Below are 26,774 nucleotides of genomic sequence, written 5' to 3'. Positions count from 1 at the left end.
GTTTTGCAGATGACTTGGAGATCTATCCATCTTTAAACGCAGGGACATGTGGATGTCTGTAAATTTTTATTTAAATTAAAACAAAACAGAAGTTGTCATATTTGGCACCTTCGTTAATAATCACATTGACAGCGCTCTTGGCCCTTTATCTTCCTATTGTAAGTCAAATGTTAAAACCTTGACTGTTCCTTTAAACTGTGTAAGCAGGTGAGCACAGTAGTTCAATCAAGCTTTTTTCATTTAAAACAGCGAGCCAAGGTAAAATCATAGCTTCCAGCTAACGTGTTTGAACATGTTATTCATGGTAAATGAATTGATTCTTATATAGTGCTTTTCTTCTCTCCCAGAGCACTCTAAGTGCTCTACAACATGCCACATTCACACAAGCACTGCCTTCTATACTTTCTTTAAGTGCTTACTATCATTCACACTCTGATGGATGCTTCAGAGTGTGAATGATAGTTAGTAAGTAACAACTTGGGGTTAATATCTTGCCCAAGGATATTTGGCATGCAGACTGGGGGGAGCCAGGGATCAAACCACCAACCATCTTAACATTAGATGACCTGCTCCATCTCCTGAGCTACTCCCACCTACAGTATTCATCTGTTCATTAACTGCAGACTGGACTGCTGCAATTCTCTGTGCTTGGGTTTGGACCAGGCCTCTATTTATCGTCTTTAGCATCTGCTAACTGGCACAACAGAAGGAGCATATTACCCAGTTTTGGCTTCTCTACATTGGCTTCCTGTTCTGCACAGGGTCCAATTTAAAATGTTACTTTTTTAATCACTTAACGGCCGAGCCCTTTCGTACCTGTCTCAGCTCCTATTTATTTCTGCTCCAGGAAGAACGGTGAAGTCTAGGTCAAAACTAACCTTAACTTTTCCACGGTCTAAACTGAAATCTCGTGGTGACAGAGCCTTCTCTGTGGCAGGCCCTGGACTGTGGAGTAGTCTTCCCCTCATTATTAGATCTGCACAACCACTTGACCGTTTAAAATTGTTACGGAAGACACATTTTATGTTCTGGCTTTTAACACACGTCCTAAATATTTTGGTAATAAAACATCTTGGTTTTAAAAGCCTTAAGATAAGATAAGATAACTCTTTATTGTCATTGCACAGTCATACATAGTACAGTAGTACAATGAAATTGGAAAAACTGTCCTACGTCGGCACTACATATAACACAACACGACACGATATGACACATCACAACGTAACAAACAACACAACACAGTATATTAACTTAGTATAAAAAAGAAGAATAAGTGTATGTGTATTGCACACTGTTATTATTGCACATTAATTATTATTGCACCTTGTTATAAATATAAATATTATTGTTATCGTTTTAAACATTGTTACCTCCCCCTAAAAAGTCCAGGGAGGTATCCAGTCAGGTCAGCTATTTACATTGATCAGGGCTATTGCCCTGTTGTAAAAGCTGTCCTTGAGTCTATTTGTTCGGGACCTCAGCAGCCTGAACCTCCTGCCAGACGGCAGCAGCTTAAACACCCGGTGTCCTGGGTGTGTGCAGTCCCGTAGGATGCTGCGTGCCCTCTTGAGACAGCAAGTGCTGTACAGGTCCTTCAGGGAGGGAAGAGGATGTCCAATGATTTTTTGGGCCATGTTGATGACCCTCTGGAGTGCCTTTCTGTGTGCTGTGGTGCAGCTGGAGAACCACACACCGATGCAATATGTCAGCACACTTTCAATGGAGCAGCGGTAGAAGACGGTCAGCAGCTCCTTCTTCAGGTCCATTTTTCTGAGGATTCTCAGAAAGTGGAGACGCTGTTGGGCCTTCTTTAAGACCGCAGAGGTGTTAGAGCTCCATTGGAGGTCTGTGTCTATGTGCACACCCAGAAACTTGAAAATGGAGACCCTTTCCACGCACTCCCCGTTGATGCTGACAGGCTGCAGCTCGGACTTCCTCCTTCTGAAGTCAACTACCAGTTCTTTTGTTTTGGTGGTATTGAGGTCCAGGTTGTTATCTGCACACCAATCTGACAGCCTCTGAACTTCAGCTCTGTATGCAGTCTCATCTCCCCCTGAGATGAGCCCCACCACAGTGGTATCATCTGCAAACTTGATGACTGTGTTGTCTGGGTGGGAACTAACACAGTCATGTGTGTACAGAGTGTACAGTAGGGGACTCAGTACACAGCCTTGTGGAGAGCCGGTGTTGAGGCTGAGGGCTGAGGAAAGATGAGGCCCCACTCTAACTCTCTGTACACAGTCTGAGAGGAAGTCTCTGATCCAGCGGCAGGTGGTGGAAGGAAGTCCAATTTCCAGCAGTTTATCTATTTCAACACCATCAGGCCGACCCTCCTGGGTGATAAGTTAGCAGCGATGCAGGTGGATGCTTCTCTGGTGTCCTGGATTGTTGATTACCTGACAGGAAGACCACAATATGTACGTCTCCCACAGTGTGTGTCTGACAAGGTGATTAGCAACACAGGGGCACCACAGGGGACTGTCCTCTCCCCCTTCCTCTTCACCCTCTACACCACAGACTTCAGCCACTGCACAGAGACCTCCATCTTCAGAAGTTTTCTGATGACTCTGCGGTGGTTGGATGCATCAGCAGGGATGATGAGACAGAGTACTGGGCTGTGGTCGACTCCTTTGTCACGTGGTGTGAGCAGAATCATCTGCAGCTCAACGTGGCAAAGACCAAGGAACTGATCGTGGACTTCAGGAAGACCAGGAAACACTTGACCCCTGTTTCAATCCAGGGGGTCAGTGTTGACATTGTGGAGGACTATAAATACCTTGGAGTACACATTGACAATAAACTGGACTGGGCTAAAAACACCACAGCACTTTACAGGAAGGGCCAGAGTCGTCTCTATTTTTTGAGGCGACTGAGGTCCTTCAACATCTGCCAGAAAATGCTGAGGATTTTCTATGAGTCTGTTGTGGCCAGTGCGATCCTCTATGCTGTTGCATGCTGGGGGAGCAGGCTGAGGGTCGCAGATGCCAACAGACTTAATAAACTGATCCGTAAGGCCAGCAATGTTGTGGGGATGGAGCTGGACTCCCTCAAGGTGGTGTCGGAGAGGCGGATGCTGTCCAAGATAAAGACAATGTTGGATAACACCTCCCACCCACTCCATGACATGTTGGTCAGTCACAGGAGCTCGTTCAGTGAGAGACTGAGATTACCGAAAAGCACCACTGAACGACACAGGAAATCATTCCTGCCTGTGGCCATCTCCCTGTACAACGCATCCACTTAACACACTGTTTGCTGCTACAGCTACACATGTTTCTTTTCCAAATATTTATTTATAAGTGACTTATGTATGTATGTATGTATATATATGTATATATTGTACTATTCTTAGTTAGTGTATTGTCTGTCTTGTCTTAATGTTGGTTTAAAATGGAGCACTGTAACAAAAAATAATTTCCCCCAGGGATCAATAAAGTATTCTGATTCTGATTCTGATTATTAGTCTGTCCGGGAGTATCGTATTGAAAGCAGAGCTAAAGTCAACAAAGAGCAGCCTGGCGTAACGGCCCTGCACTTCCAGGTGAGAGATGGTGGTGTGGAGCGTTGTAGCAATGGCATCTTCAGTTGATCTGTTAGCTCTGTATGCAAACTGGAGCGGGTCGAGTGTGGGTGGCAGGCAGGACATGATGTGACGTCGGACCAGTTTCTCAAAGCACTTCATTATAACAGGTGTTAGAGCAACTGGTCGGTAGTCGTTGAGGCTGCTAATGTTAGTACGCTTTGGCAGTGGGACAATTGTGGCTGACTTTAGGCACGGCGGGATGCAGGACTGGGACAGTGAAGTGTTGAAGATCTTAGTGAAGACCCCAGCCAGCTGGTCTGCACACTCTTTTAGGACCTTTGCGGTTACCCCATCTGGTCCGGTGGCCTTCCTGGGGTTCACTGCCCTCAGTGTGCGCCTCACCTCATATTCCTGCACTATGAGGCTTGGGCTGCTGCTGTCCGATGTTTTTGCTGCTGCTGCCTCTGGTCCCTTCACCTCAAAGCGTGCGAAGAAGTGGTTCAGCTCCTCTGCAAGCTCCGCGTTACCCTCAGTCAACGTGGTATTGCCAGGTTTGTAGTTGGTTAAGTGCTGAACTCCCTGCCATACCTGTCGTGAGTTGTTGGTGGTGAAGTGGTCTTCGATCCTTCTCTTGTACGCTGCCTTGGCCTCTCTGATGCCTCTTTTCAACTGAGATCTGGCTGCACTGTACTGCATACCATCACCGGATCTAAAAGCGGCGTCACGTTGCTTCAGCAGGACCTGGACCTCTTTAGTCATCCAGGGTTTCTGGTTGGAATACACCCGGAGACGTTTGTCCACAGTGACACTGTTGACACAGAAGTTAATATATGAGAGCACTGATGTTGTGTGCTCTTCAAGGTCCTGATGTTCGAACACGCTCCAGTCCGTGTTTTCAAAACAGTCCTGCAGCTGATGTGATGCACCTTCTGGCCAGGTTTTCACAGTTTTTGTGACTGGGGGGGCTCTTCTCCTAATGGGAGTGTATGCAGGGATCAACAGCATGGACATGTGGTCTGACAAACCTAGATGTGGTAGAGGGGTTGCTCTGTAGCCTTTTTGGATGTTGCTGTAGGCTTTATCCAATGTGTTTTTCCCCCTCGTTGCACATTTAATATGCTGTTCAAATCTGGGGAATACTGACCTTAAATCAGCATGGTTGAAGTCCCCAGCTATAATGTGCACTGCGTTTGGATGGGAGTTCTGCTGGTTGCTTATTGTCTTGTGCAGCTCCTCCATGGCAGAGTTAGCATTAGCATCGGGTGGTACATACACGGCCGTTACCATGACAACAGTAAACTCGCGAGGTATGTAGACGGGTCTGCACTTCACAGTCAAGTATTCCAAATCCGGGGAACAGTGGCTGTCTACAGTCTTTGTGTTTTTGCACCAGCTGTCATTGGTGTAGATGCATAAACCCCCTCCTTTGATCTTACCGGAGTGGCCGTTCCTGTCGTGACGGTGAACCGTGCGGCCTGCTAGCTCAATAGCCGAGTCCGGAATTGATGGCTGCAGCCAAGTCTCTGTGAGTAATATTATGCTGCTGTCCCGTACACACTTATTGACTGCAATTTGTAATCTCAGTTCGTCGATTTTGTTGGTTATGGACCTGACGTTGGAGAGGAAAATACTCGGAAGCGGTGGCTTAAATGGCTGTTTCTTTAGCCGAGCTAGTGGACCCGCCCTGCAGCCACGCTTTTGCCTCCTTTGTTTACGTTTCCTCTTTGTCTTGCCGCTGGGAAGAACCAACCACGGAGACCCTGGAGCTCTTATTATGTCCTCCGGAATGCTGTGAAAGTGGTGGTAGTCCGATGTAATGCTCCTTGCACAGCGTAATCCCAAACTCAAAAGGTCCTGACGACTGTAGGTGGACTCTACTCGATGTATAATGATAAAAAGCACACACATCCACACAGATACACGTAGAGAAAGTAAAAAACAAAACACCGAACGTGAGGAGCAGTGAGCCGCTGCGTCTGTGCGCGCCGCCATCTTGAATAACTTGAATAACTTATTTGTTGTTGTTGTTTCAGTTGTTTATATTTACTTATTTTATTTATTTATCTATATTTTACTGCATCATTGTTGTGCATTTTATTTATTTTAGTGGCATGTTACATTGTTAAGCACTTTATGCAGCATAGACTGCTGGTAATGTGCTATATAAATAAACTCGACCTTGACCTATTAAGTGAGATTAATTTCAGAAAAGTATGTGACTCAGGCTTTGTTTTGTTTTTTATTATATAATTCAGCATTTTCTTAGTGGTTTTATTGTGTGCAAACCCTTTATTTTATTTGACATTTATTTGACATTTATTACTGTTCTTCGCTGGTTTAAACATGCTGTGGTGGTTTTGTATATCTCATAGTAAACATCAGAGGGAATCCATTTTTGTGGACTCAAAACTATTATACGTTAACAGCAGATCAGATGTTGTGAAATCTGTGAAAAGCACTTTGAGTCTTTATTGCAGTATTTTCTGTGTGTTCAGCTTGTAGTGATCTTTGAGAGCAGCAGCATGTCTAACTTTGGCAAGTGTTTGAATTTATTTTTAAACAATGACTCTTTCATTCTACTTATATGTGGAGAAATAACATTACATAATCACAATCAGATGACTTCACAGGCACCGGCCTTCGATGAGCTCCCAAAATAGCAGCTTTTCAAATGGAGGAGGAGGAGGAGTAAGTTATCCTTTGCTGTCAGCTTGATAAGCCCAAAGTTATGTTACTGTCAAGGGCCCTTGAATGCAGCTCTCTATGCAAAGCACATATTCTAAGTAACAGACATCAGTGTGTGGGAGAAACCGAATTGATTCAGTTCCCTGAAGAGAGAGGCAGCAGTCTGACATCATGTTCTGTTGCTACAAGAGATCGGAGAGCAGGACCGTGGTCACAGTATTGCACGATTGTGTGATCAGCACAGGCGGAGTGATCTCCAGGATCCAGTTGTTTTCTACAGAACATTTTTTGTAGGACTTATTTCAAATATTAGACATGAAAAACTAAATATGTTTTTGTAGGTTTGAATTTTTATACTTAAAAAAGCAATCTATTGCAGATTTCTCTGTCACAGACCCACCATCTGACAACTTTATTGTAATATATATATAGAAAAAATACTCCTCTCACTCCTGTAGTCTTTATCCCTCATGCTCAGGTCCTCTACCAGAGGCCTGGGAGCTTGAGGGTCCTGCAGTATCTTAGCTGTTCCCAGGACTGCGCTCTTCTGGACAGAGATCTCCGATGTTGTTCCTGGGATCTGCTGGAGCCGCTCGCCTACAGGGTGCTGAACTTGGGATGAAACCCTCCATTCATAGTCAGGAGTTTTCTGGTCTTGATGTCAGTAGCTTTGATCTCGTCCTCTGGCCTCCTTATTATCCCAGCAGGGTGCCTGATCACGGGCAGGGTGTAGGTGTTGATGGCCCGGATGTTGTTCTTACCGTTCAGCTGACTCCTCAGGACTTGCCTGACCCTCTGCAGGTACTTGGTGGTTGCAGCTTTCCTAGCGGCCTCTTCATGGTTCCCATTTGCCTGTGGGATCTCCAGGTACTTGTAGCTGTCCTCTATGTCTGCAACGTTGCCTTCTGGTATTTCGATCCCCTCAGTTCTGACTACCTTCCCTCTCTTCGTTACCATCCGACTACACTTCTCCTAGTGCTGTTCGATATAACGATATATATCGGGTGACGATATAAAAACGTCTATCGTTTCATTTTACGCTATCGTTTGTTTCGTGGTGTCGCAAAATAAACTGTTTACAGCAATATTGTGTCATGGTTCTGATGTCACTGTAGTGGCTGTAGTCATTTATTAAAGTTCTCTATAACCACACTACGGACGGACAAGCGCCTGTTTTCATGCGTTGTCGTTAGCAACAACGACGGTAACACCACCGCGTGTCCGCTTGTTTATTTTCCACATAAACCTTTCACAATAAAGCTCAAGATCCTGTTGAGACTTTTCAAAATAAACTGAATCACGTGAAAGATGCAGATTATTTACGGATGAGAAGCAAAAGAGCCGCCAGGTGCTAAAAAATAAACCTTAGACTCAAACGTTAGAACTGTCACGGTCCTGGGTCTCCTGACCCAGCGTTTTTAGTTCTTTGTGATTTTCGTATTATTGTACTTGTGTGATTTATTCTATGGCTTCTAGTTTTGATCCCTTGCCCTTCATGTCTCCCTGTGTGCCCCTCTATGTATTTATGAGCCCTCGTCCCCTTTCGTGTTTATTCCGTGTCTCCCCTGCCTGTTATGTTGGTGTTCTACTCGTGCTCTCTCTCCTCCTGTCTGAACCTCTGTGCTCCCTGTTTCACCTCTCCCGTCAGTGTTCAGTTCACCCCGCCCTGTCTCGTTATGGCTATCAGTGTCACCTGTGTTCCCCGTGTGTTCCCACTCCCCTCGTTAACCCTCTGTGTATTTCTGTCTGCGTCTCCCTCTGTTCAGCGTGACGTCGTCCCTCATGTTGTGTGGATCTCCCTGTGTCTCTGCGTATGTTAGTTTTTCCCCAGTCTAGTTTTGTATCGCCTATCATCTTCTGTTACGCAATAAAGCTGCCTTTTGAGTTTATTCCCTCGTGCCTGTGAGTCCTGCATTTTGGGTCCTACTCCTGCCTGCCGCACAGCGTTCCATGACAGTACGACGTCACCACAACATGGACCCAGCAGACTTACCCGGGGAGAGCGATCTGATACGTGTCCAACGCCTAGTCGAGTGGATAACCTACACTTCCAATACAAGGGCAAAGATTGTGGGGATAAATGCTATCGAAGCAATCCTCACAGGAAATTCTCATCTCCGCCAGGTCAGAGGATGCTTGGACTTATTGGCCAATTTGAATGAAGCCCGGGAGGCGGCGCGAACTCGGGAAATATCAGACTTGGCCCAGCAGCAACAGACAACAGCCACCCTGGAGCAGCCGCGTCAGTTTCACCGGCCGGATGAGGTTTTGCCCGGCCCTTTGGAGCTATCTGCGGGGAAGAAGCGTCGATCACGCCGCGGGCGCGCCACCCCACAGCCGGACGTTCGGACTTTTACATCGCCGACTGTGGTGAATAAGGACTCTTTTTCTGTGTCGAACCGGGGGACTATTCGTTCAGGGGTTGTGTTTTGTGCTACGGACGGTAATGTGAACAGTTTATCAGCTGCCCAGCCTCCTGACGCTCTCTTAGCTGCCCAGCTACAAGCTGCGTCTCCTGTGTCCCCGCTAGCACAGCCATTAACTCCACCACACGCTCCATTTTCACCTCTACCATCGCTTCAGTCATCAGTTCGGTCTGCCACTCAGTCGCCCTTAGTTCCGTCATCCACACTACCACCTGTTTCTCTTCCACCACAACCGTCGCTTCACCCAGCCACTCAGGCTGCTACTCAGTCAGTCATTCAACCCATAGCCCTGCCGTTAATATGCTCTGTAGCTGAGCCACTAGCCGCACGACCCGCAGCCACTTCAGCCACTCCTCCACCCGTCACACCTCCACTACAACCATCACTGCAGTCTCTGGCGCAGTCACCTGCAGCTCTGCTTTCCCCAGTGCAGTCTCCAGTGTCCCCAGTGCAGTCTCCAGTGTCCCCAGTGCAGTCTCCAGTGTCCCCAGTGCAGTCTCCAGTGTCCCCAGTGCAGTCTCCAGTGTCCCCAGTGCCGCCTCCTGCAGCCCTGCTTTCCCCAGTGCAGCCTCCTTTAGCACAGTCACCCACTCAACCACCAGCACCACAACCGTCACTACCTCTAGTTCATTCCCCTGTGGAGTCATTAACTCCACCACCTACTCCACCCTCACCACCACCGTTACTACAGACATCAGTTCAGTCCCCTGTGCAGTCATTTACTTCTCCACCGTTAGCAGCTCAGGTCCCCGTGTGTCCAGCAGCTCAGGTCCCCGTGTGTCCAGCAGCTCAGGTCCCCGTGTGTCCAGCAGCTCAGGTCCCCGTGTGTCCAGCAGCTCAGGTCCCCGTGTGTCCAGCAGCTCAGCTCGCACCTGAACCTTTGGCCCAGTTCCCCGTAGCAGTGCGGTTTTCTAGCCAGCTTAACATTGAGCCCGGGGTCCCAATCCTCTCTGGCTCTACTTCAGCTCCTGCTGGAAGCTCGGATGAGCTCATCCAGGACTCCGCGGCTCCCACGCCGCCATCTACCTCGTCCGCTGGGGGTTCCAGTGAGCCCGGCCAGCACCTCCCTGTCTCCGCTGGAGGGTCCGAGAGGCCCGTTCAGCCTCCTGTCTCCGCTGGAGGGTCCGAGGGGCCCGTTCAGCCTCCTGTCTCCGCTGGAGGGTCCGAGGGGCCCGTTCAGCCTCCTGTCTCCGCTGGAGGGTCCGAGGGGCCCGTTCAGCCTCCTGTCTCCGCTGGAGGGTCCGAGGGGCCCGTTCAGCCTCACGCCGCATCAGCTGGAGGGCCCGAGGAGCCTGTCCAGCCGCCATCTGCGACCGCCTCGTCATCACCTGGCCCGGCTACATCCGCCTGTGCTTCTGCTACGCCTGGCCCGGCCTCAGCCTCTGCAACCTCGCCTGGCCCGGCCTCAGCCTCTGCAACCTCGCCTGGCCCGGCCTCAGCCTCTGCAACCTCGCCTGGCCCGGCCTCAGCCTCTGCAACCTCGCCTGGCCCGGCCTCAGCCTCTGCAACCTCGCCTGGCCCGGCCTCAGCCTCTGCAACCTCGCCTGGCCCGGCCTCCGAGTCTTCGTCTGCCGCAGCCTCCTCTTCAGAGCCTTCGTCTGCCGCAGCCTCCTCTTCAGAGCCTTCGTCTGCCGCAGCCTCCTCTTCAGAGCCTTCGTCTGCCGCAGCCTCCTCTTCAGAGCCTTCGTCTGCCGCAGCCTCCTCTTCAGAGCCTTCGTCTGCCGCAGCCTCCTCTTCAGAGCCTTCGTCTGCCGCAGCCTCCTCTTCAGCTGCCTCGTCTGGTCCAGCATCCTCATCAGCTGCCTCGTCTGGTCCAGCATCCTCATCAGCTGCCTCGTCTGGTCCAGCATCCTCATCAGCTGCCTCGTCTGGTCCAGCATCCTCATCAGCTGCCTCGTCTGGTCCAGCATCCTCATCAGCTGCCTCGTCTGGCCCTGCGCCCACCGGGCCATGGCCGGCACGCCTGGGACTGGAGGGCCGCCGCTGCCGTCCGCGCGGTCGGCCTCCTGAACTGCTCCGTCGTCTCCTTCGCCGCCGTCCGCGCGGCCGGCCTCCTGAACTGCTCCGTCGTCTCCTTCGCCGCCGCCGTTGCCTTGCGCGCGGCCGGCCTCCTGAACTGTTTCCGCGTCGCCGCCGTTGCCTTGCGCACGGCCGGCCTCCTGAACTGTTTCCGCGTCGCCGCCGTTGCCTTCCGCACGGTCGGCCCCCTGAACTGCTCTGTGTTTTGGGTTGTTTTCTTGGGCTCCGGTGTTTTCTGTGCTCTTTGTTTTCTGTTCCGAGCCCTCCGTCCTGGGCCCCCGCCGCCCGCCCTGGGTTGTTTTCTGTTTGGTTTTGTTTTTCTGTGTTTGGGCTGTCTGGAGCCAGCCCTTGAGGGGGGGGTACTGTCACGGTCCTGGGTCTCCTGACCCAGCGTTTTTAGTTCTTTGTGATTTTCGTATTATTGTACTTGTGTGATTTATTCTATGGCTTCTAGTTTTGATCCCTTGCCCTTCATGTCTCCCTGTGTGCCCCTCTATGTATTTATGAGCCCTCGTCCCCTTTCGTGTTTATTCCGTGTCTCCCCTGCCTGTTATGTTGGTGTTCTACTCGTGCTCTCTCTCCTCCTGTCTGAACCTCTGTGCTCCCTGTTTCACCTCTCCCGTCAGTGTTCAGTTCACCCCGCCCTGTCTCGTTATGGCTATCAGTGTCACCTGTGTTCCCCGTGTGTTCCCACTCCCCTCGTTAACCCTCTGTGTATTTCTGTCTGCGTCTCCCTCTGTTCAGCGTGACGTCGTCCCTCATGTTGTGTGGATCTCCCTGTGTCTCTGCGTATGTTAGTTTTTCCCCAGTCTAGTTTTGTATCGCCTATCATCTTCTGTTACGCAATAAAGCTGCCTTTTGAGTTTATTCCCTCGTGCCTGTGAGTCCTGCATTTTGGGTCCTACTCCTGCCTGCCGCACAGCGTTCCATGACAAGAACAGGCTTTTCCCCGCAGCACGCCGTGTAATAAATACTCACAAAGAAAACGGCGCCGTTACAACTTATGTCTAAAAATGTATCATTTCATGCATCGTTAAAACACTCGACTCCAGCTACACGACGCCCAGCTGGAAACACTTCATGCAAGTCGAGCTGCCCGAGATTCACCGAATTTACAGAAAATGTTAAATTTTTGTGATTTATATCGTTATCGGGACGATAGATGTCTTATATCGGGAAATGAGATTTTGGTCATATCGCACAGTCCTAGTCATGGTATCCCCGTTTGCTCTGTAAGCAAACTGATGAGGGTCGTGGGAGGGGTTTAGACAGCCTCTGATATGCTGAGACACTATCTGCTCAAAACAATTCCTGACTACAGACGTGAGGGCTACAGGTCTGTAGTTGAGGATGTCTATACCAGTCTGTATCAGCCTCAAACTGAGCAAAGAAGGTGTTGCACTCCTCTGTGAGTAAACCTGGATGGTTTTAGTCACTGTCACATTCTCTACACAGCACTTAATGTAGAAGAGCACAGACTGAGTGAAAGTCTCCACGTCAAGATGTTCAAAGATAGACCTGTCAGCTCAAACCAGTCCTGTAGCTGGAGCACTCACTAAAGTTTCTCACCAGTTCCCTGTATTTCAACTCCTGCCCACCTGCAGTATCATCACAGAAATTCTCCAGGTAGGATGTTCTGCTGTTGCACTGGAAATCGTATGAAATCTTAGGAATGTAGAATGATGCCCCCCCCCCCCCCCCCCAGCTGTACAAACTGAGGGCTCTCTTACAGTCAGCAATCCAGGAGACAGTAGAAGTGGTGACACCCATCCTGAGCACCTTGTGGTTGGATGGTATTAATGTCACTTTAATACTATATTTGGTATCAGTGCGTCTTTACACTGGCTGCCTGTCCATTTTAGAATCATTTTAAAATTGTAACATTTCATTGTTTGCTTTTAAAGTTTTAAATGGCTCCTTCTTACCTGTCAGACCTACACCGATACACTCCACAAAGGTCTCTCACATCAACTGACCAGTCACTCCTTGCTGTCCCCATGTTGAGACTGAAACACCGGGGGGACCGAGCTTTTGCTGTTTTGGCCCCCAAATTATGGAATAAACTGCCCTCCATATTAGGCTGGCCCCAACACTTGAAATCACTTTTAAAAACACACCTTTTTTCAAAGGCTTTTTAGGAGTAGCACCAGAGTCAGCTTGTAGTCAGTTTTCATCAGCTGTTGGTCCCCCCACCCCCATGAAAAAAGCCTGTGAGCACCATAAAAGCACAGAAAAATTGACTAAGGTCCATAGTTTTTAAAAACTAACATTTTAAAAACATTATCTACAACTATAAGAAACTATGTAGAAAAACACAAGAAACTGCAGGAGCTGCAGCAGCAAGCCGGCACTCTCACAGCAGACTAGGTGTGAATGCATATTTATTAGTTTATATATTATTTGTTATAGAAAACGTACCAAAGAAATATTTGTTTGGGAATGTCATGCTCAAAGAAGTCCTGCCATTAATTAATTCTTCGATCTTAAATATGATCAACCTATCTCTAATAATCAGCTATGTACCACAGGCCTTCAAGCTGGCTGTAGTTAAACCTTTACTCAAAAAGCATCTCTAGACCCAGCAGTCTTAGCTAATTATAGGCCAATCTCCAACCTTCCTTTATATCAAACATCCTTGAAAGAGTAGTTGTCAAACAGCTAACAGATCATCTGCAGAGGCTTATTTGAAGAGTTTCAGTCAGGTTTCAGAGCTCATCACAGCACAGAAACAGCTTTAGTGAAGGTTACAAATGATCTTCTTATGGCCTCTGACAGTGGACTCATCTCTGTGCTTGTCCTGCTAGACCTCAGTGCAGCGTTCGATACTGTCGACCATAATATCCTATTAGAGCGATTAGAACATGCTGTAGGTATTACAGGTACTGCACTGCAGTGGTTTGTATCATATCTATCTAATAGACTCCAGTTTGTGCATGTAAATGGAGAGTCCTCTTCACACACTGAGGTTAATTATGGAGTTCCACAGGGTTCAGTGCTAGGACCAATTCTGTTTACATTATACATGCTTCCCTTAGGCAGCATCATTAGAAGACATAGCATACATTTACACTGCTATGCAGATGACACCCAGCTCTATCTGTCCATGAAGCCAGATAACACACACCAATGAGTTAAACTGCAGGAATGTCTTAAAGACATAAAGACCTGGATGGCCGCTAACTTTCTGCTTCTTAATTCAGATCAAACTGAGGTTATTGTACTCGGCCCTGAAAAGCTTAGAAATATGGTATCTAACCAGATTCTTCCTCTGGATGGCATTACCTTGGCCTCCAGTAACACTGTGAGGAACCTTGGAGTCATTTTTGACCAGGACATGTCCTTCAATGCACATATTAAACAAATATGTAAGACTGCGTTCTTCCATTTGTGCAACATCTCTAAAGTTAGAAATATCCTGTCTCAGAGTGACGCTGAAAAACTAGTTCATGCATTTATTACTTCCAGGCTGGACGACTGTAATTCATTATTATCAGGATGTCCTAAAAACTCCCTGAAAAGCCTTCAGCTAATCCAAAATGCTGCAGCAAGAGTCCTGACAGGGACTAGAAAGAGAGAGCAGATTTCTCCTGTTTTGGCTTCCTGTTAAATCCAGAATTCAAAATCCTGTTCCTCACATACAAGGTCTTAAATAATCAGGCCCCATCTTATCTTAATGACCTTGTAGTACCATATCACCCTATTAGAGCACTTCGCTCTCGCTCTGCAGGCCTACTTGTTGTTCCTAGAGTATTTAAAAGTAGAATGGGAGGCAGAGCCTTCAGTTTTCAGGCCCCTCTTCTGTGGAACCAGCTTCCAGTTTGGATTCCGGAGACAGACACTATCTCTACTTTCAAGATTAGGCTTCAAACTTTCCTTTTTGCTAAAGCATATAGTTAGGGCTGGACCAGGTGACCCTGAATCCTCCCTTAGTTATGCTGCAATAGACGTAGGCTGCCGGGGGATTCCCATGATGCATTGAGTTTTTCCTTTCCAGTCACCTTTCTCACTCACTATGTGTTAACAGACCTCTCTGCATTGAATCATATCTGTTATTAATCTCTGTCTCTCTTCCACAGCATGTCTTTATCCTGTCTTCCTTCTCTCACCCCAACCAATCACAGCAGATGGCCCCGCCCCTCCCTGAGCCTGGTTCTGCTGGAGGTTTCTTCCTGTTAAAAGGGAGTTTTTCCTTCCCACTGTCGCCAAAGTGCTTGCTCATAGGGGGTCATATGATTGTTGGGTTTTTCTCTGTATCTATGAAGCGCCTTGAGGCGACTTTTGTTGTGATTTGGCGCTATATAAATAAAATTGAATTGAATTGAATTGAATCTGCAGTTCAGGTACACATACATGTCTGTGGGCTTCAGAGAGACTGAGGCAGCAAGAGAAAGAGAATTCAGATGCAGCAACTATGATAGATGAAGTGCAGGAAAACAGCTGGCATGGCAGATTAGAGATGACAGTCGACACATCTACACACACACAGACACACAAACAGATAGTGCCACGTAGCAGAAGAGAAAACCAAATCAAAGCAGCCGACTACAAATTTAGACTATTGAGAAAGATTTACACATGTGTGTGTATTGCTGTTGGTACACACAAACACACTACACATGTTTTACTAATGTTCATTAGATTAAGCTTTAAATTTAACATGCAAGTAACAACTTGAGCTGAGCCAGCGAATCGATATAATTATGAATGAAATAATACTGGTATAGATTTATTTAAAAATAATTAAATCCTGCATGAATCAAGTTGTTTATTTGTTGTGTTTTGTTTTCTCCAGGCTAGCATGAAAAAACCATCAACCATGAAACCTGATGAAAAAAGGATTTAAATGATTTGGACTTTTCTTGGACCGTTTCAGATTTCTTATTCTGCAGAAAGAGTAGAAAACAACCCGACACTTAAGCATGAGCAATGCTTAGAGGCAGAAGTAGTGATTCAGTCACAATTAAGGGCCCTCACTGTGGCCCTTATAATCTGAGTGACCAGTGCTGACCTCGGCACTGTCATTTTGTCCTGTGAATCACCTCGCCTCCAGCATAAAAATAAATCCATTTTATCATAGAAACATTTCCCTTCTTTTTCTCTCTTTAACCACCTACCCATCCAGCCCCATGCAAGGGCTGCTAAGAGCTCCTCTTCCACCCACTCCCTCACAGTTGAAGCATTGTGGGGAAGCATATATAGCTCAAATTGCACTTGAGTGCCACTTGTCTCTGCTTGTTCAGCAACCATCTTTGATTCTTTCCTGCTCTGGATGGCTCTGAGCTTGCAGAAACACTGAGCTCAGAATAGAACAGCTACTTCTGCCTCAGCACTGCTATGATGCAAGGCTGAACAAAGAAAAGTGACTCGCCCGCGGTGACATACTTTGTTATCCAGCATTTTCTGTCTGCCATTTGTTAGTGAAGCTCTAGTTGCAGACCACTATCAATCTCTGTAGCTTAACTGGGTCAGTTATTTTATTGTCTGTGGAGAAGTCTAATTGTCAGGGCTGGCTGTGTTGCTGGGAGAGTTGGACCCAGAAAGCAGGACTCGAGGAGTAACAAGAGGAGTAAAGTAAAAAGAGGTTTTATTATCGATGGGACATTGAGGCTCCAAGCCTGTTTCGCGCTTTTTTAGCGGCTTGTATCAAATTGTGATCATGTGACTGATAACGTTTGAGGCCTAATATGTCACAATGAAAAACTGGAAGTGAGGTGACTGATTCCAATCTTTACCACTGCTTCACTCATTACAAGGAGATGTGAGATGCTTCAAGCAGACTAATATAAACAGTAACAGGATAACACATTTAACACTAGCACTGCCAGAAGGTTTCATTTTGACCCGGACCTGTAACATGTGCAGCAATGGCAAAGACACCATTTTTTTGAAGAGGTTAAGTTTGTAATGATAAAACTAGTTTCACAGCTGGCTACAAAAACAGAAGAAACACATTTTAAAGCCCTTTACTTCCTCCGCACTGCTTTTCAGGCCTTCACTTTTTATTTAATGTTTAGATGCGTTTTGAACCATCTGCCCAGTTCAGCTGCACAGCACAGCCAGCGATAACACACTCACCTTTGCCAAAAAGTTAATGTGTGCCAAAAATAATTTCAGATATTTCTTTGGGTTTTTTTTATTATCTCTAATGTCTTTGCTTATGTTTCCTGTGCCTGTACTCAAACAGACGAAGGGCTTAGCTTATATAAAGGTTATGAAGAAAATGAAGTTATGAAGGGGTTCGCTTATAAAAAAATTACCTGTTTTGCAAATATTTTTATAACCCATTATTGCACCTGCTTTTCTGTTCTGCATTATAGTCAATCCAGTAATTTTCGTCCATTTCAGATATTTGCATAGAACGGTTATCTTCTTCCCTCTTGCCCAGATCACTCATGAAAAATACATTTTTCATTTTTAAAAAGAACTCAACAAGGAAAACATACTGGGAGGGAGGACACAACCACACAGGAGAATGTGACAAAAAGCAAGGGAAGGCTGAGGCAATAGAGACACAAGATACAGGGAAGAACAGATACCAAAATAAAACGGGAAACTACTGACACTGCGATACAGACTAAGTTACGACAGCAGAGAGTAATCACAGGAACAAGCTTTAAGCACAAGATTAATAGAGGCTACTACACCAGGCCAAATTCAAAGCTCAGGTTGTGCAGGTATGCCCCTGAGACAATCCAGCACATAAAAACAAGGTGCAAGATGCTAGCAGGGAGTTACATGGAACTAAGTGACTAGCATAGTACAGGAACATCTCTGCCAAATATGGCCCACGGACTAACCTCTCGGGTGTTTGAGAATGACCGAGCCAAAATCCTGAGGGACTTCCAGATACAGACAGAAAACCTGCTAATGGTTAAACAACAGGATGTAGTGTTGGTGGACAAGCAGAGGACGAAGGCCGTAGCGACAGTTAGGTGATAGCAACATAAGGAAAAATGAACATTAGAAGAAACTGCAGGGGCTTAGAGAATACCTAGAGAAGATATGGAATTTGAAGGCAACGGTGGTCCCTGTGGTACAAATCCAACCTGAAGGGCATATTTACTGTCAACATTTAATATTATCCCTTCAATTTCCAGCTTCAAACTCATGAGCCTTTTGGACACTCTCGTCACAATCCTGTTTATATCCTCTTTCTTCTACCAACACCATGGTAGAACAGCTTGAATCTGCCTCCAGTGCTCCTGGCCTTACCTCCCGTTTATCTGGTTTTACACAGTATATTTAGTTTTCTTCTCTCCATCATGTAAGCCAACCCTTTCCCTTTATCATAGTCATAGTTCCTATCATCAGGGACTTTAAATGTCCTTTCCCACTTAACAAACCTTCCTCTTCCTTTGTCTTCAGCCAGTGGTGGCACAGTTTCCACTGGCTGTTTTCCACTGGATCCTAATGGGAATATTAGCATGCTTGAAATAGTGTCCTTTCTCCTTTGGGCATTGATGTACTGCCCTGTTGACCTGGTCTCCTGCATGTCTATGAAAGTTTATAGAGAGGGTAAAAGGTCTTAGCGTTTGATCTTTTTAAGGGTCCACTGTGTTGCACAGCATACACTATATGGTTTAGGTTGTGCTTTGTCCTGGAGAGGAACGGGTTTCATCTGAGGGCTTTGCTGGTTCTGAACTTCACTGTGACACTTGGAGAAAATTCTCGAGTTTATCTTATAAAGTTATCACATAAGGGAAAACAAAGTTGTTCCTTTTGCCTCCCTGGTTAATTACTTTTTGTGTCAGAAACTAAAGTTTCTGAAAACATATTCTTTTTTTGCTTTAAGAATACTTAATTACTCATCTAGTCAAGTTGAAAAACTGTCGAAGAAGTAGGCGTATACTGTCAGTCTACAAGCAAGAGAACAGCTCCATGAACAGTTGATTGAAGGTAGTAGCATTTTTAGGACTAGCAGAACATTGCAAGCCATGAAACACCATATAACAGACAGACTGAAGCACCCATGGCTTACCTGTTATCGCACCTGAAAGAGACTAAAAGATCTTAACATCCAACCTTGTTGTTAAAAGTGGTACAGAGTGCTAAAACAGAGTGCAGCATGTGCAAACACCAAGAAGCCACTAATCTAAAAGAATGTCTGACTTTAAAGTTATGATTTAATAAAATAAATTGCATTGATTATATTCTGATCAGCAGACACGGAGTTCTGAAGAGAAAGGGTCGAAGAAAGCATTTCTGTGCAACTGGATTAAAACCAAATTATGTGGACATGGATGTTCATGTAAGAATGAAGTGAGGACAAATCTGAAGATAAACTGCATGAGCTGAATGAAACATTAAGTGTATTCATATGTGATAGATTCTGTTCATCTGGACGTCTGGAGTTTCATCACTTATCGAAGTGACTTCTTCTTCTTCTTGGTGTTCGCTCTGTGTTGTAGCGTCCTGATGACGCCCAGTTTGTGCTCCAGTGGATGATGAGAGTCAAACCTTAAATCCTGACCTGTATGCGTAGGTTTACGGTACACGTCAGCTTTGTGTCATGGGGGGCAGGGCTATGGTTCCCATGTTCCCTGTTATTACCTTTTTTTGCTATGGTCTGCCCCGTTAGTATAACAGTTTAACCTGTGTTGTGTTATTCAGTCATTTCTGTTAGTGTGAACATACTAATGCACAAGGAAAAAAAGAAAAATAATTCTCTGTAACTTATTTCAAAAAGGAAAGCTTTTATATAGCCCAGTCAGAGCAAATCAACAGTATAAATACCACATATCTCTCGCCTAGTTCAGTAAACACATCTGATAGCTGTGCAGGTGACAAACATCAGCACCCTCCATCACCCACAGATGGTCGCTGCTGAATAGGCTGGCTGTTCACAGAGTCCTGTATCAAAACACATTAGTGGAAACTTGAATGAAGAGAAAAGGTGTGGTAAGAAAAGTTTCTGAGACAAAAAATTTACATGTTGGTTTGTTAAGAAGCTGATTCAGGAGCAGGTGACAGGTGAAGATGGTCCAGTTTGGTGGCACTATGGTGTTGGAAGCTGAGCTGTAGTCCACGAAGAGCATCCTCATGTAGATCTTCCTGTTCTCCAGATAGGTCAGCTCTCACTGAAGGATGATGGTCGTGGCATCCCCGTTTGCTCTGTAAGCAAACTGATGAGGGTCGTGGGAGGGGTTTAGACAGCCTCTGATATGCTGAGACACTATCTGCTCAAAACAATTCCTGGCTACAGACGTGAGGGCTACAGGTCTGTAGTTGAGGATGTCTATACCAGTCTGTATCAGCCTCAAACTGAGCAAAGAAGGTGTTGCACTCCTCTGTGAGTTTTAGGCTGCTGTCGGGGGTTGGGGGGCTTGGATGCCTCTCCACACCTGGTGGGGGTTGTTGTCTCTGAGGAAGCCCTCCTCAGGTTGGCTGTAGAGAGAACTGTCCCTCAGCCTGAAGGCTGAGTTATGTGTTCTGATCAGAACCAGGACTTTACTCGTCATCCAAGGTTTTCGTTTAAGAAAAACCTGGATGGTTTTAGTCACTGTCACATTCTCTACACAGCACTTAACGTAGAAGAGCACAGACTGAGTGAAAGTCTCCAGGTCAAGATGTTCAAAGATGGACCTGTCAGCTCAAACCAGTCCTGTAGCTGGAGCATCACCTGGTCATGTTTTAATTTGCTTGTAGGGGTTTGTTTCTTGAGGGGGTGGAGGCAGGGATGAGGAGTGGAGAGAGGTTGTAAGATTGTCCACAGTGGCAGAGGGATGTTGCACTGATGCTACTGTACACACAGTCCAGTGTCCTGTCCCCACTGGTAGGACACTTAAACATGCTGGTGGAATTTGGGGAGTACAGATTTCAAACATGGCTTATTAAAGTTCCCAGCAACAACATGGACGCCCAACAGGTCCCTCTCTGCTGTTCACTTATAATAAGTTGGAAGTGGTTGGGTGCTAACGTTAGCATTCGGACGAATGTAAACAATGGTAACTATGGTTAGTGTTAGCTCATGAGGTAGATAAAATCGCCTGCGCTGAATGGACATGGCCTGGTTTGGTTTCGCCGCTGGATTGGATAGACAGCTCTTCATCCTTGCTCTTGTTTCCTCTCCCTGCACTGTTTGCATCACTTGCTGAAATAACAAATGGAGCGCCCGGTCGGTCCAATCTGAAGTAAAGTCTAGGTTCAGGCAAAGGACGATGCCTGTTAGTTCCCGATGACTGAAAGTGATCAGTGCGTTGCAGGAGGATGCAACGAAAAGGCAGAAGAAACATAAAAAGTGCACAGTAGTTTGGAGCTGCAGGGGACTTTGAATTCAGCTCAGTTTTATATAAAGTTATATTGTTTATGATGGTTTGTTTTGTAATGTTTATGTTTCCAAATCACAACAACAGTTGCTTCCCAGTGTTTCTCCTTCACTCACCCCTTCATGTTTATATATCACTTTGAATGGAATCATTAGCTATTGTAAATCTCTATTATGAATCTCCGCTGTCTACGTCTCCTCACCTCCATCAGTCAGAGCAGATGGCTGCCTGGTTCTTCCTGTTAAGAGAGTTCATTGGTAACATTAAGTTCATGTAGACATGTAGTCCCATGTATACAGTTTTTAGTTGTGTAGGGTCCACAGTAGCAAAAAGTAGCAAAAATATATTGAATAAAATAGTAATAATGCAAACTTTTGTCTGTATTTGTGTTGTTGGTGCTCAGCCACTGAAAATACATGACTCAGAAAATACAAAAGATTTCATTGTAGTGAAGATAAACAGAGTGTTAAAACAAGGAAAACTGGCCATAAAAGCCATTATTTGTCCTTCATGTACATGCATGTTTTGTTCTTTAATGTTTTTGCTTCCATATTTGGTCTTGTCCCGTTTCCTGTTCAAACATATACATAGTTTAACCTCCATCAGACCAAGCGCTGTTGAAATATTCAAACAGCATCATGTTATTGTGTCTTTCACCTGCACACTGTGTATGAGAAGCTTGCCCTGTTTGCAAATGTGTTGTTCAGTTATACAAACTGTGTTCTTGCCCATGGAGTTTGAACTTCTTGTAGGTCTTATAAAAATGAACATTTAAATCCATTTTTTGGATCCATTTTTCTCCGTCTCTGGTCTCAGCTCCTGTCAGTTGTCGGTGTGTTTTAATGTCACCAAACAAAAGCTCATCTTGAACAGTCTGAACTTCTTCAACTGATGCTTCAAGGTCTCATTTGTCCTCTATCTGCCACTTTTTGCGTAATCTACAGTAAAACAAACAAACAACAAAAAGCTAACAGTATGGCATTGTTTACATACAAATCAAATAGCTGATTAGTCAATTATCAATTTTCTTTCGTCTTACTTGACTCCAAATGTTTTCAGAGATGTCAAATTCCTTAAAATGTATTTTTCCGGTGACTAGTGGAATTGGACGGGTGAAATAAGAGCATACGGAGCCCTGATTAATCAGAGGCCAAACTTCTCTGCAATAAAATATTACATTCAGGGTCGCTGTTTATTGAGCGTCAAAATAACATGAAATAACACACATGTGAGGGTATAAAGTCTGCTGTTGCACGTTAATGGAATCTGCAACGTCACTGTCCTTGGAATACAGGTGCTGAAAGGATGCAAGACGCTGAACATGTCTGTGTGCTCCATGGGACCGACTCCTGGCGGCTACATCACCAATAATCTGTACAGCTGGGTGGACCCGCAGGGCCGGAGTGTCTCCCCGCCACCTGATAGCCAGGAAGACAGTCAAAGGCACGGGCACAGGATGGAAGAGCGAACGGTAAGAACAAAGTGGAATTGTGTATTGGTGGTGAAATATGGAGGACCAGCAGATTGAAGTATACAAACACTTGAGACTGTTGTCACTGGAAACAAAGATGTTGCGAGAGTTCTTTTAAAGCAGCTGTCAGATCCAGAACTATTTATCATCAAGGATTTATTACCAGGTTTTTGCAGTGGTCCTCCTCCTGCGTCTGACAGCAGTCAGCTTGGGGCTGCAGTATATTCCTCTAAGGTCCTCATGACCTTTGCTGCCGACATTTTGAAAGACAGACTCATCCTAAAATAAAATCACCCAGCACAGGTCTTTCATCCAGTGACTGCTGGCAAAGAAAAGGTTTGCTCAAAATGACTCACCAAAAAATCAATCCTGTTACTTTGCATTGTAACTCTACATTGTCATTTGCTGTTCCCATAGTAGACCAAATTTGAGAGGATGTCACTTTTATATGAGTGTAATTATGTGCAAAGTCTGGAAAGAAAACCAGTGAAATTACTGAAAGATGTTAAATGTTTGTCAAAGCTCTCGCTTATAGAGAACACCATTGTTGAAGATGCTTTCTCGGGGAAAACAGACATTCATGTTTGAAAGTCTTTAAACTGAATCTTTCAGAACTCTGGTCTCTGCCGTCATGCAGTGTCTTCAGGTCTACACACATGCAGGCAACATGTGGGTGATGGCAGCATTGAAAATCAACTACGTATAGACAAATTATCCAAAAGTTCCTCAATCAGTATAAATATAAGAAAACATAATAAATGAAAGGAGAAATAAATTACTTTATGTTGTTCACTTCATACTATGAGTAAAGATGTACATACTTGGACTAACCTTGGATTACATGATATTCAAAGTCTTACATTGGAGCCACAGAGTCACAAAGTTCAAATGTTGCTATTTTAAAGCATCCAGCCTGCAGCAGAGAGTGAAAGACGATCTCGTGTCTGAATTCAAAACAAATCTAAAGATGTATTGAGAGCACAAAGTAAACTCATCAGGTGAGTGTTTTCACAGTCAAGTTACTCATCCTGGTAATATGTGTAAGAACAACCTGTACTGTCACCAACTGTATTTATCCTGCAATATTACATTTATTACAGTAGATATCCAAGGCTGGATTTTTCTCAGCTATAAGGTCTAGCTCTAAGTCAGCTGGGATAGGCTCCAGTGCCCCCAGTGCCACCCTGAAAAGGATAACTGGAGGTGGATGGATGGATAAGGTGGAGGTCCATATCGCCTGGCAAGAAAATTTGTCAAGAAAGTTGCTTTGACAGCAGGCTGTCTACAGTCCTACTGATCATCAGAGACCAGCTCAAAATGGACAGGTTTCAGATTATGGTCTGTTTCCTTTTGATGAAGACCCTAGAAAAGGCCTTCGGTTGGAGTCTGGAAGGATCCTGGACTATTACATTCTCCACAATGGGAATTATTCGTGAATACAAGAAATGCAGAGACCACAGAAAAATAAAATGCTGGATGGAGCTTTTAACACCATCATGGTGAAAGACAGTAGAAGAGCTGTTTGTGATCATTTTGCTCCGTCCTCATGAGTGAGTGCACGCAGTGTCCTCACGAAGTGCAAGAGTGCACCTGCCACAGAAGCGAATCACCGCCCAAACACCAACTCATACCAGTGTGATGAAAAAGCCGCACTGCATTGGACAAACACTGGAAATGGACTCTCGGTGATGTAAGAGGCATCAGTAGAATTCAAACCTTTCAGAGAGTATCTGTCATTCAGTTTTCTTTGGTTTAAATCAGTGAGGATGAATAGAAATCACCTTCACATAGGGCTGTTCGATATAACGATATATATCGGATGACGATATAAAAACATCTATCGTTTCATTTTACGCTGTCGTTTGTTTCGTGGTGTCGCAAAATAAACTGTTTACGGCAATATTTGTTCATGGTTCTGATGGTCACTGTAGTGGTTATATTCATTTATTAAAGTTCTCTCTTTCTCTTATATTTAATATAACCACACTACGGACAGACAAGCGCCTGTTTTTATGCGTTGTCGTTAGCAACAACGACGGTAACACCATCGCGTGTCCGCTTGTTTATGTTCCACATAAACCTTTCACAATAAAGCTCAAGATCCTGTTGAGACTTTTCAAAATAGTCACTTGGATGAGTGACGAAACGTTTCTCCCACAAAACGCTACGTCCAGAAGAACAGAATCAACTTTTGGAGATTTACTTTCCTGGATGATTGCACGTGCATCAAGACTTTTCAAAATAAACTGAATCACGTGAAAGATTATTTACGGATGAGAAGTAAATAAGAGTAAAAAAGAGCCGCCAGGTGCTAAAAAATAAACCTTAGACTCAAACGTTAGAACAGGCTTTTCCCCGCAGCACGCCGTGTAATAAATACGGCTTATGTCTAAAAATGTATAGTTTCATGCATCTGTTAAAACGCTCGACTCCGGGTGAAGGATGCAGAGCTGGAAACACTTCAGGCAAGTCGAGCTGCCCGAGATTCACAGAATTTACAGGAAATGTTACATTGTTGTGATTTATATCAGGATATGAGATTTTGGTCATATCGCACAGCCCTACCTTCACAATTACTATGTAAGTAATTCAAATCAACACGTTGATATTCTTAAATAAAGTTGCTGGGGCAAAATATCAGTCACAAATCTCAAAAGTTTCTCTTCCCATCTTCATTTTTCCTCCATGGATAGATGACTCAAATAGTTTTGGATCAACACGGGTGTAAAAAAAGAAAAAAGCAACTCTTTTTGTCCTGTAGTACTACAGACTGTCCAGTATTGGCGTCTTTAAGGAGTAATCTTTTGCCCTCCAGCAGCAGTATTAGTAGTAGCAGGAAGCACAGCAGTGCAGTGTGGCTGTGAGCTTTTTGTCACAAGTTTTGATGTTCAATTTGACCTGTTCAGCCTTTATACTAGAGATGGCACCATACCACTTTTTTATGTTTGATACCGATACTGTATATCAGATTGGTCCATCTCTACTATAACCCCACTTTTTATCTTGTGTCAGCTTGCATGGTCTCCCTTCCTTAGTGGCAGACTGTTGAATTGGGTGGTCTTTATGGTCTCTAAAATTATATTGGTTTGCAGAATAAACTGATCACTTACTATATGCCCAACCATTGTAATCTGAACACCGAATGAAAACAAAATCTAATACATAGACAAGACAGTTCACTCAGTGAATAGTTTGCTATTAGAGTAGACACAGATGAGTATGCAGACCAGGGGCTGTTTGTCCACCTCAGGTCACTGAGTTTCAGAGCTTCTGCTTCTCTGATGGAAGGATATTCAGATCAGTGTCTTTCCAGAAATAATGTTTAAATCCACTTTGGTTAACTGACTGAAATGAGATCAACTAGTTAAAAAAAAACAACAACAACAGCATTTTCTAATGGATGGGTTGTAATGTGTTACACCCCGGCCTAGGCAACCGGGGTGCAACGCAGAAAAACAAAGATAAGGAAAATAAAAACCACGAAGGCCCTCCACCAAAAACCCAAAACGAAAATATCCCATGACGAAAGTATTTACAACAGACTATTTATTTACACCAAACACACCAAACTATTTACAACTCGGGGGAGATCGCGACCATGACACACTGAAACACAGGGTTTAAATACATAGAGGGAGCAATCAGGGAATGGACCACAGGAGGGAAACACAGCTGGGGCAAATTAGAACTGACGAGACAGGGAAAACGTAAACTGAACACACTAAGATAAGACAGACTTTCAAAGTAAAGCAGGAAACACATGACAGTCACGAAAAAACAAAACACTGACATACCAAAACGTAACATTTCCCCCTACCCAAAAATCAAACATGTAACCCCAAGTGAAATGTTTGATTCAGACAAACGAAGGCTGAAACGAAGGCAGACGAAGCTGATGGAGGCTGGAGCGGTCCCACTGACCCTCCAGCAGACGACGAAGGCTGGAGCGGTCCCACGGACCCTCCAGCGAAGGCGGATGAAGGCTGGAGCGGTCCCACGGACCCTCCAGCGACGACAAAGGCTGGGGCGGTCCCACGGACCCTCCCCCCAGCGAAGGCGGATGAAAGCAGACGAAGCTGATGGAGGCTGGAGCGGTCCCACGGACCCTCCAGCAGACGACGAAGGCTGGTGCGGTCCCCCGGACCCTCCAGCAGAGGCGGATGAAGGCTGGAGCGGTCCCTCGGACGCTCCAGCGAAGGCGAATGAGCAGCTCACTAGCTGCACACATGGACCCGCAGCCCACCAGCTGCACACACGGACACGCAGCCCACCAGCTGCACACACGGACACGCAGCCCACCAGCTGCACAAGGCTGGAGCGGTCCCTCGGATCCTCCAGCGAAGGCGGATGAAGGCTGGAGCGGTCCCACGGACCCTCCAGCAGAC

At 45.5% G+C, this 26,774-nt stretch overlaps 1 protein-coding gene across 3 annotated transcripts in view; it reads left to right on the top strand.

Annotated features, from left to right (window-relative positions):
* LOC147316645 (whirlin-like) overlaps positions 1-26,774 on the top strand; it is a 70,945-nt gene that overhangs the window by 10,069 nt on the left and 34,102 nt on the right. For 2 of the 3 annotated variants that reach the window (XM_086313188.1, XM_086313187.1), the window contains exon 2: positions 22,213-22,389. In XM_086313188.1, the coding sequence (XP_086169314.1) occupies positions 22,213-22,389 (177 nt within the window). Of the gene's footprint in view, positions 1-6,792; positions 7,076-22,212; positions 22,390-26,774 lie in introns of those variants that run through there. The other variant, XM_086313189.1, reaches the window with a different exon arrangement.

This window comes from Aulonocara sp. 'chitande type north' Nkhata Bay, linkage group LG12 (assembly GCF_057382095.1).
Source record: "Aulonocara sp. 'chitande type north' Nkhata Bay isolate Kocher_YH1m ecotype deep benthic linkage group LG12, A_spYH_male_GT1.1, whole genome shotgun sequence".
In the NCBI taxonomy this organism is placed as follows: domain Eukaryota; kingdom Metazoa; phylum Chordata; class Actinopteri; order Cichliformes; family Cichlidae; genus Aulonocara; species Aulonocara sp. 'chitande type north' Nkhata Bay.
This window is presented reverse-complemented; position numbering and strand designations above follow the sequence as displayed.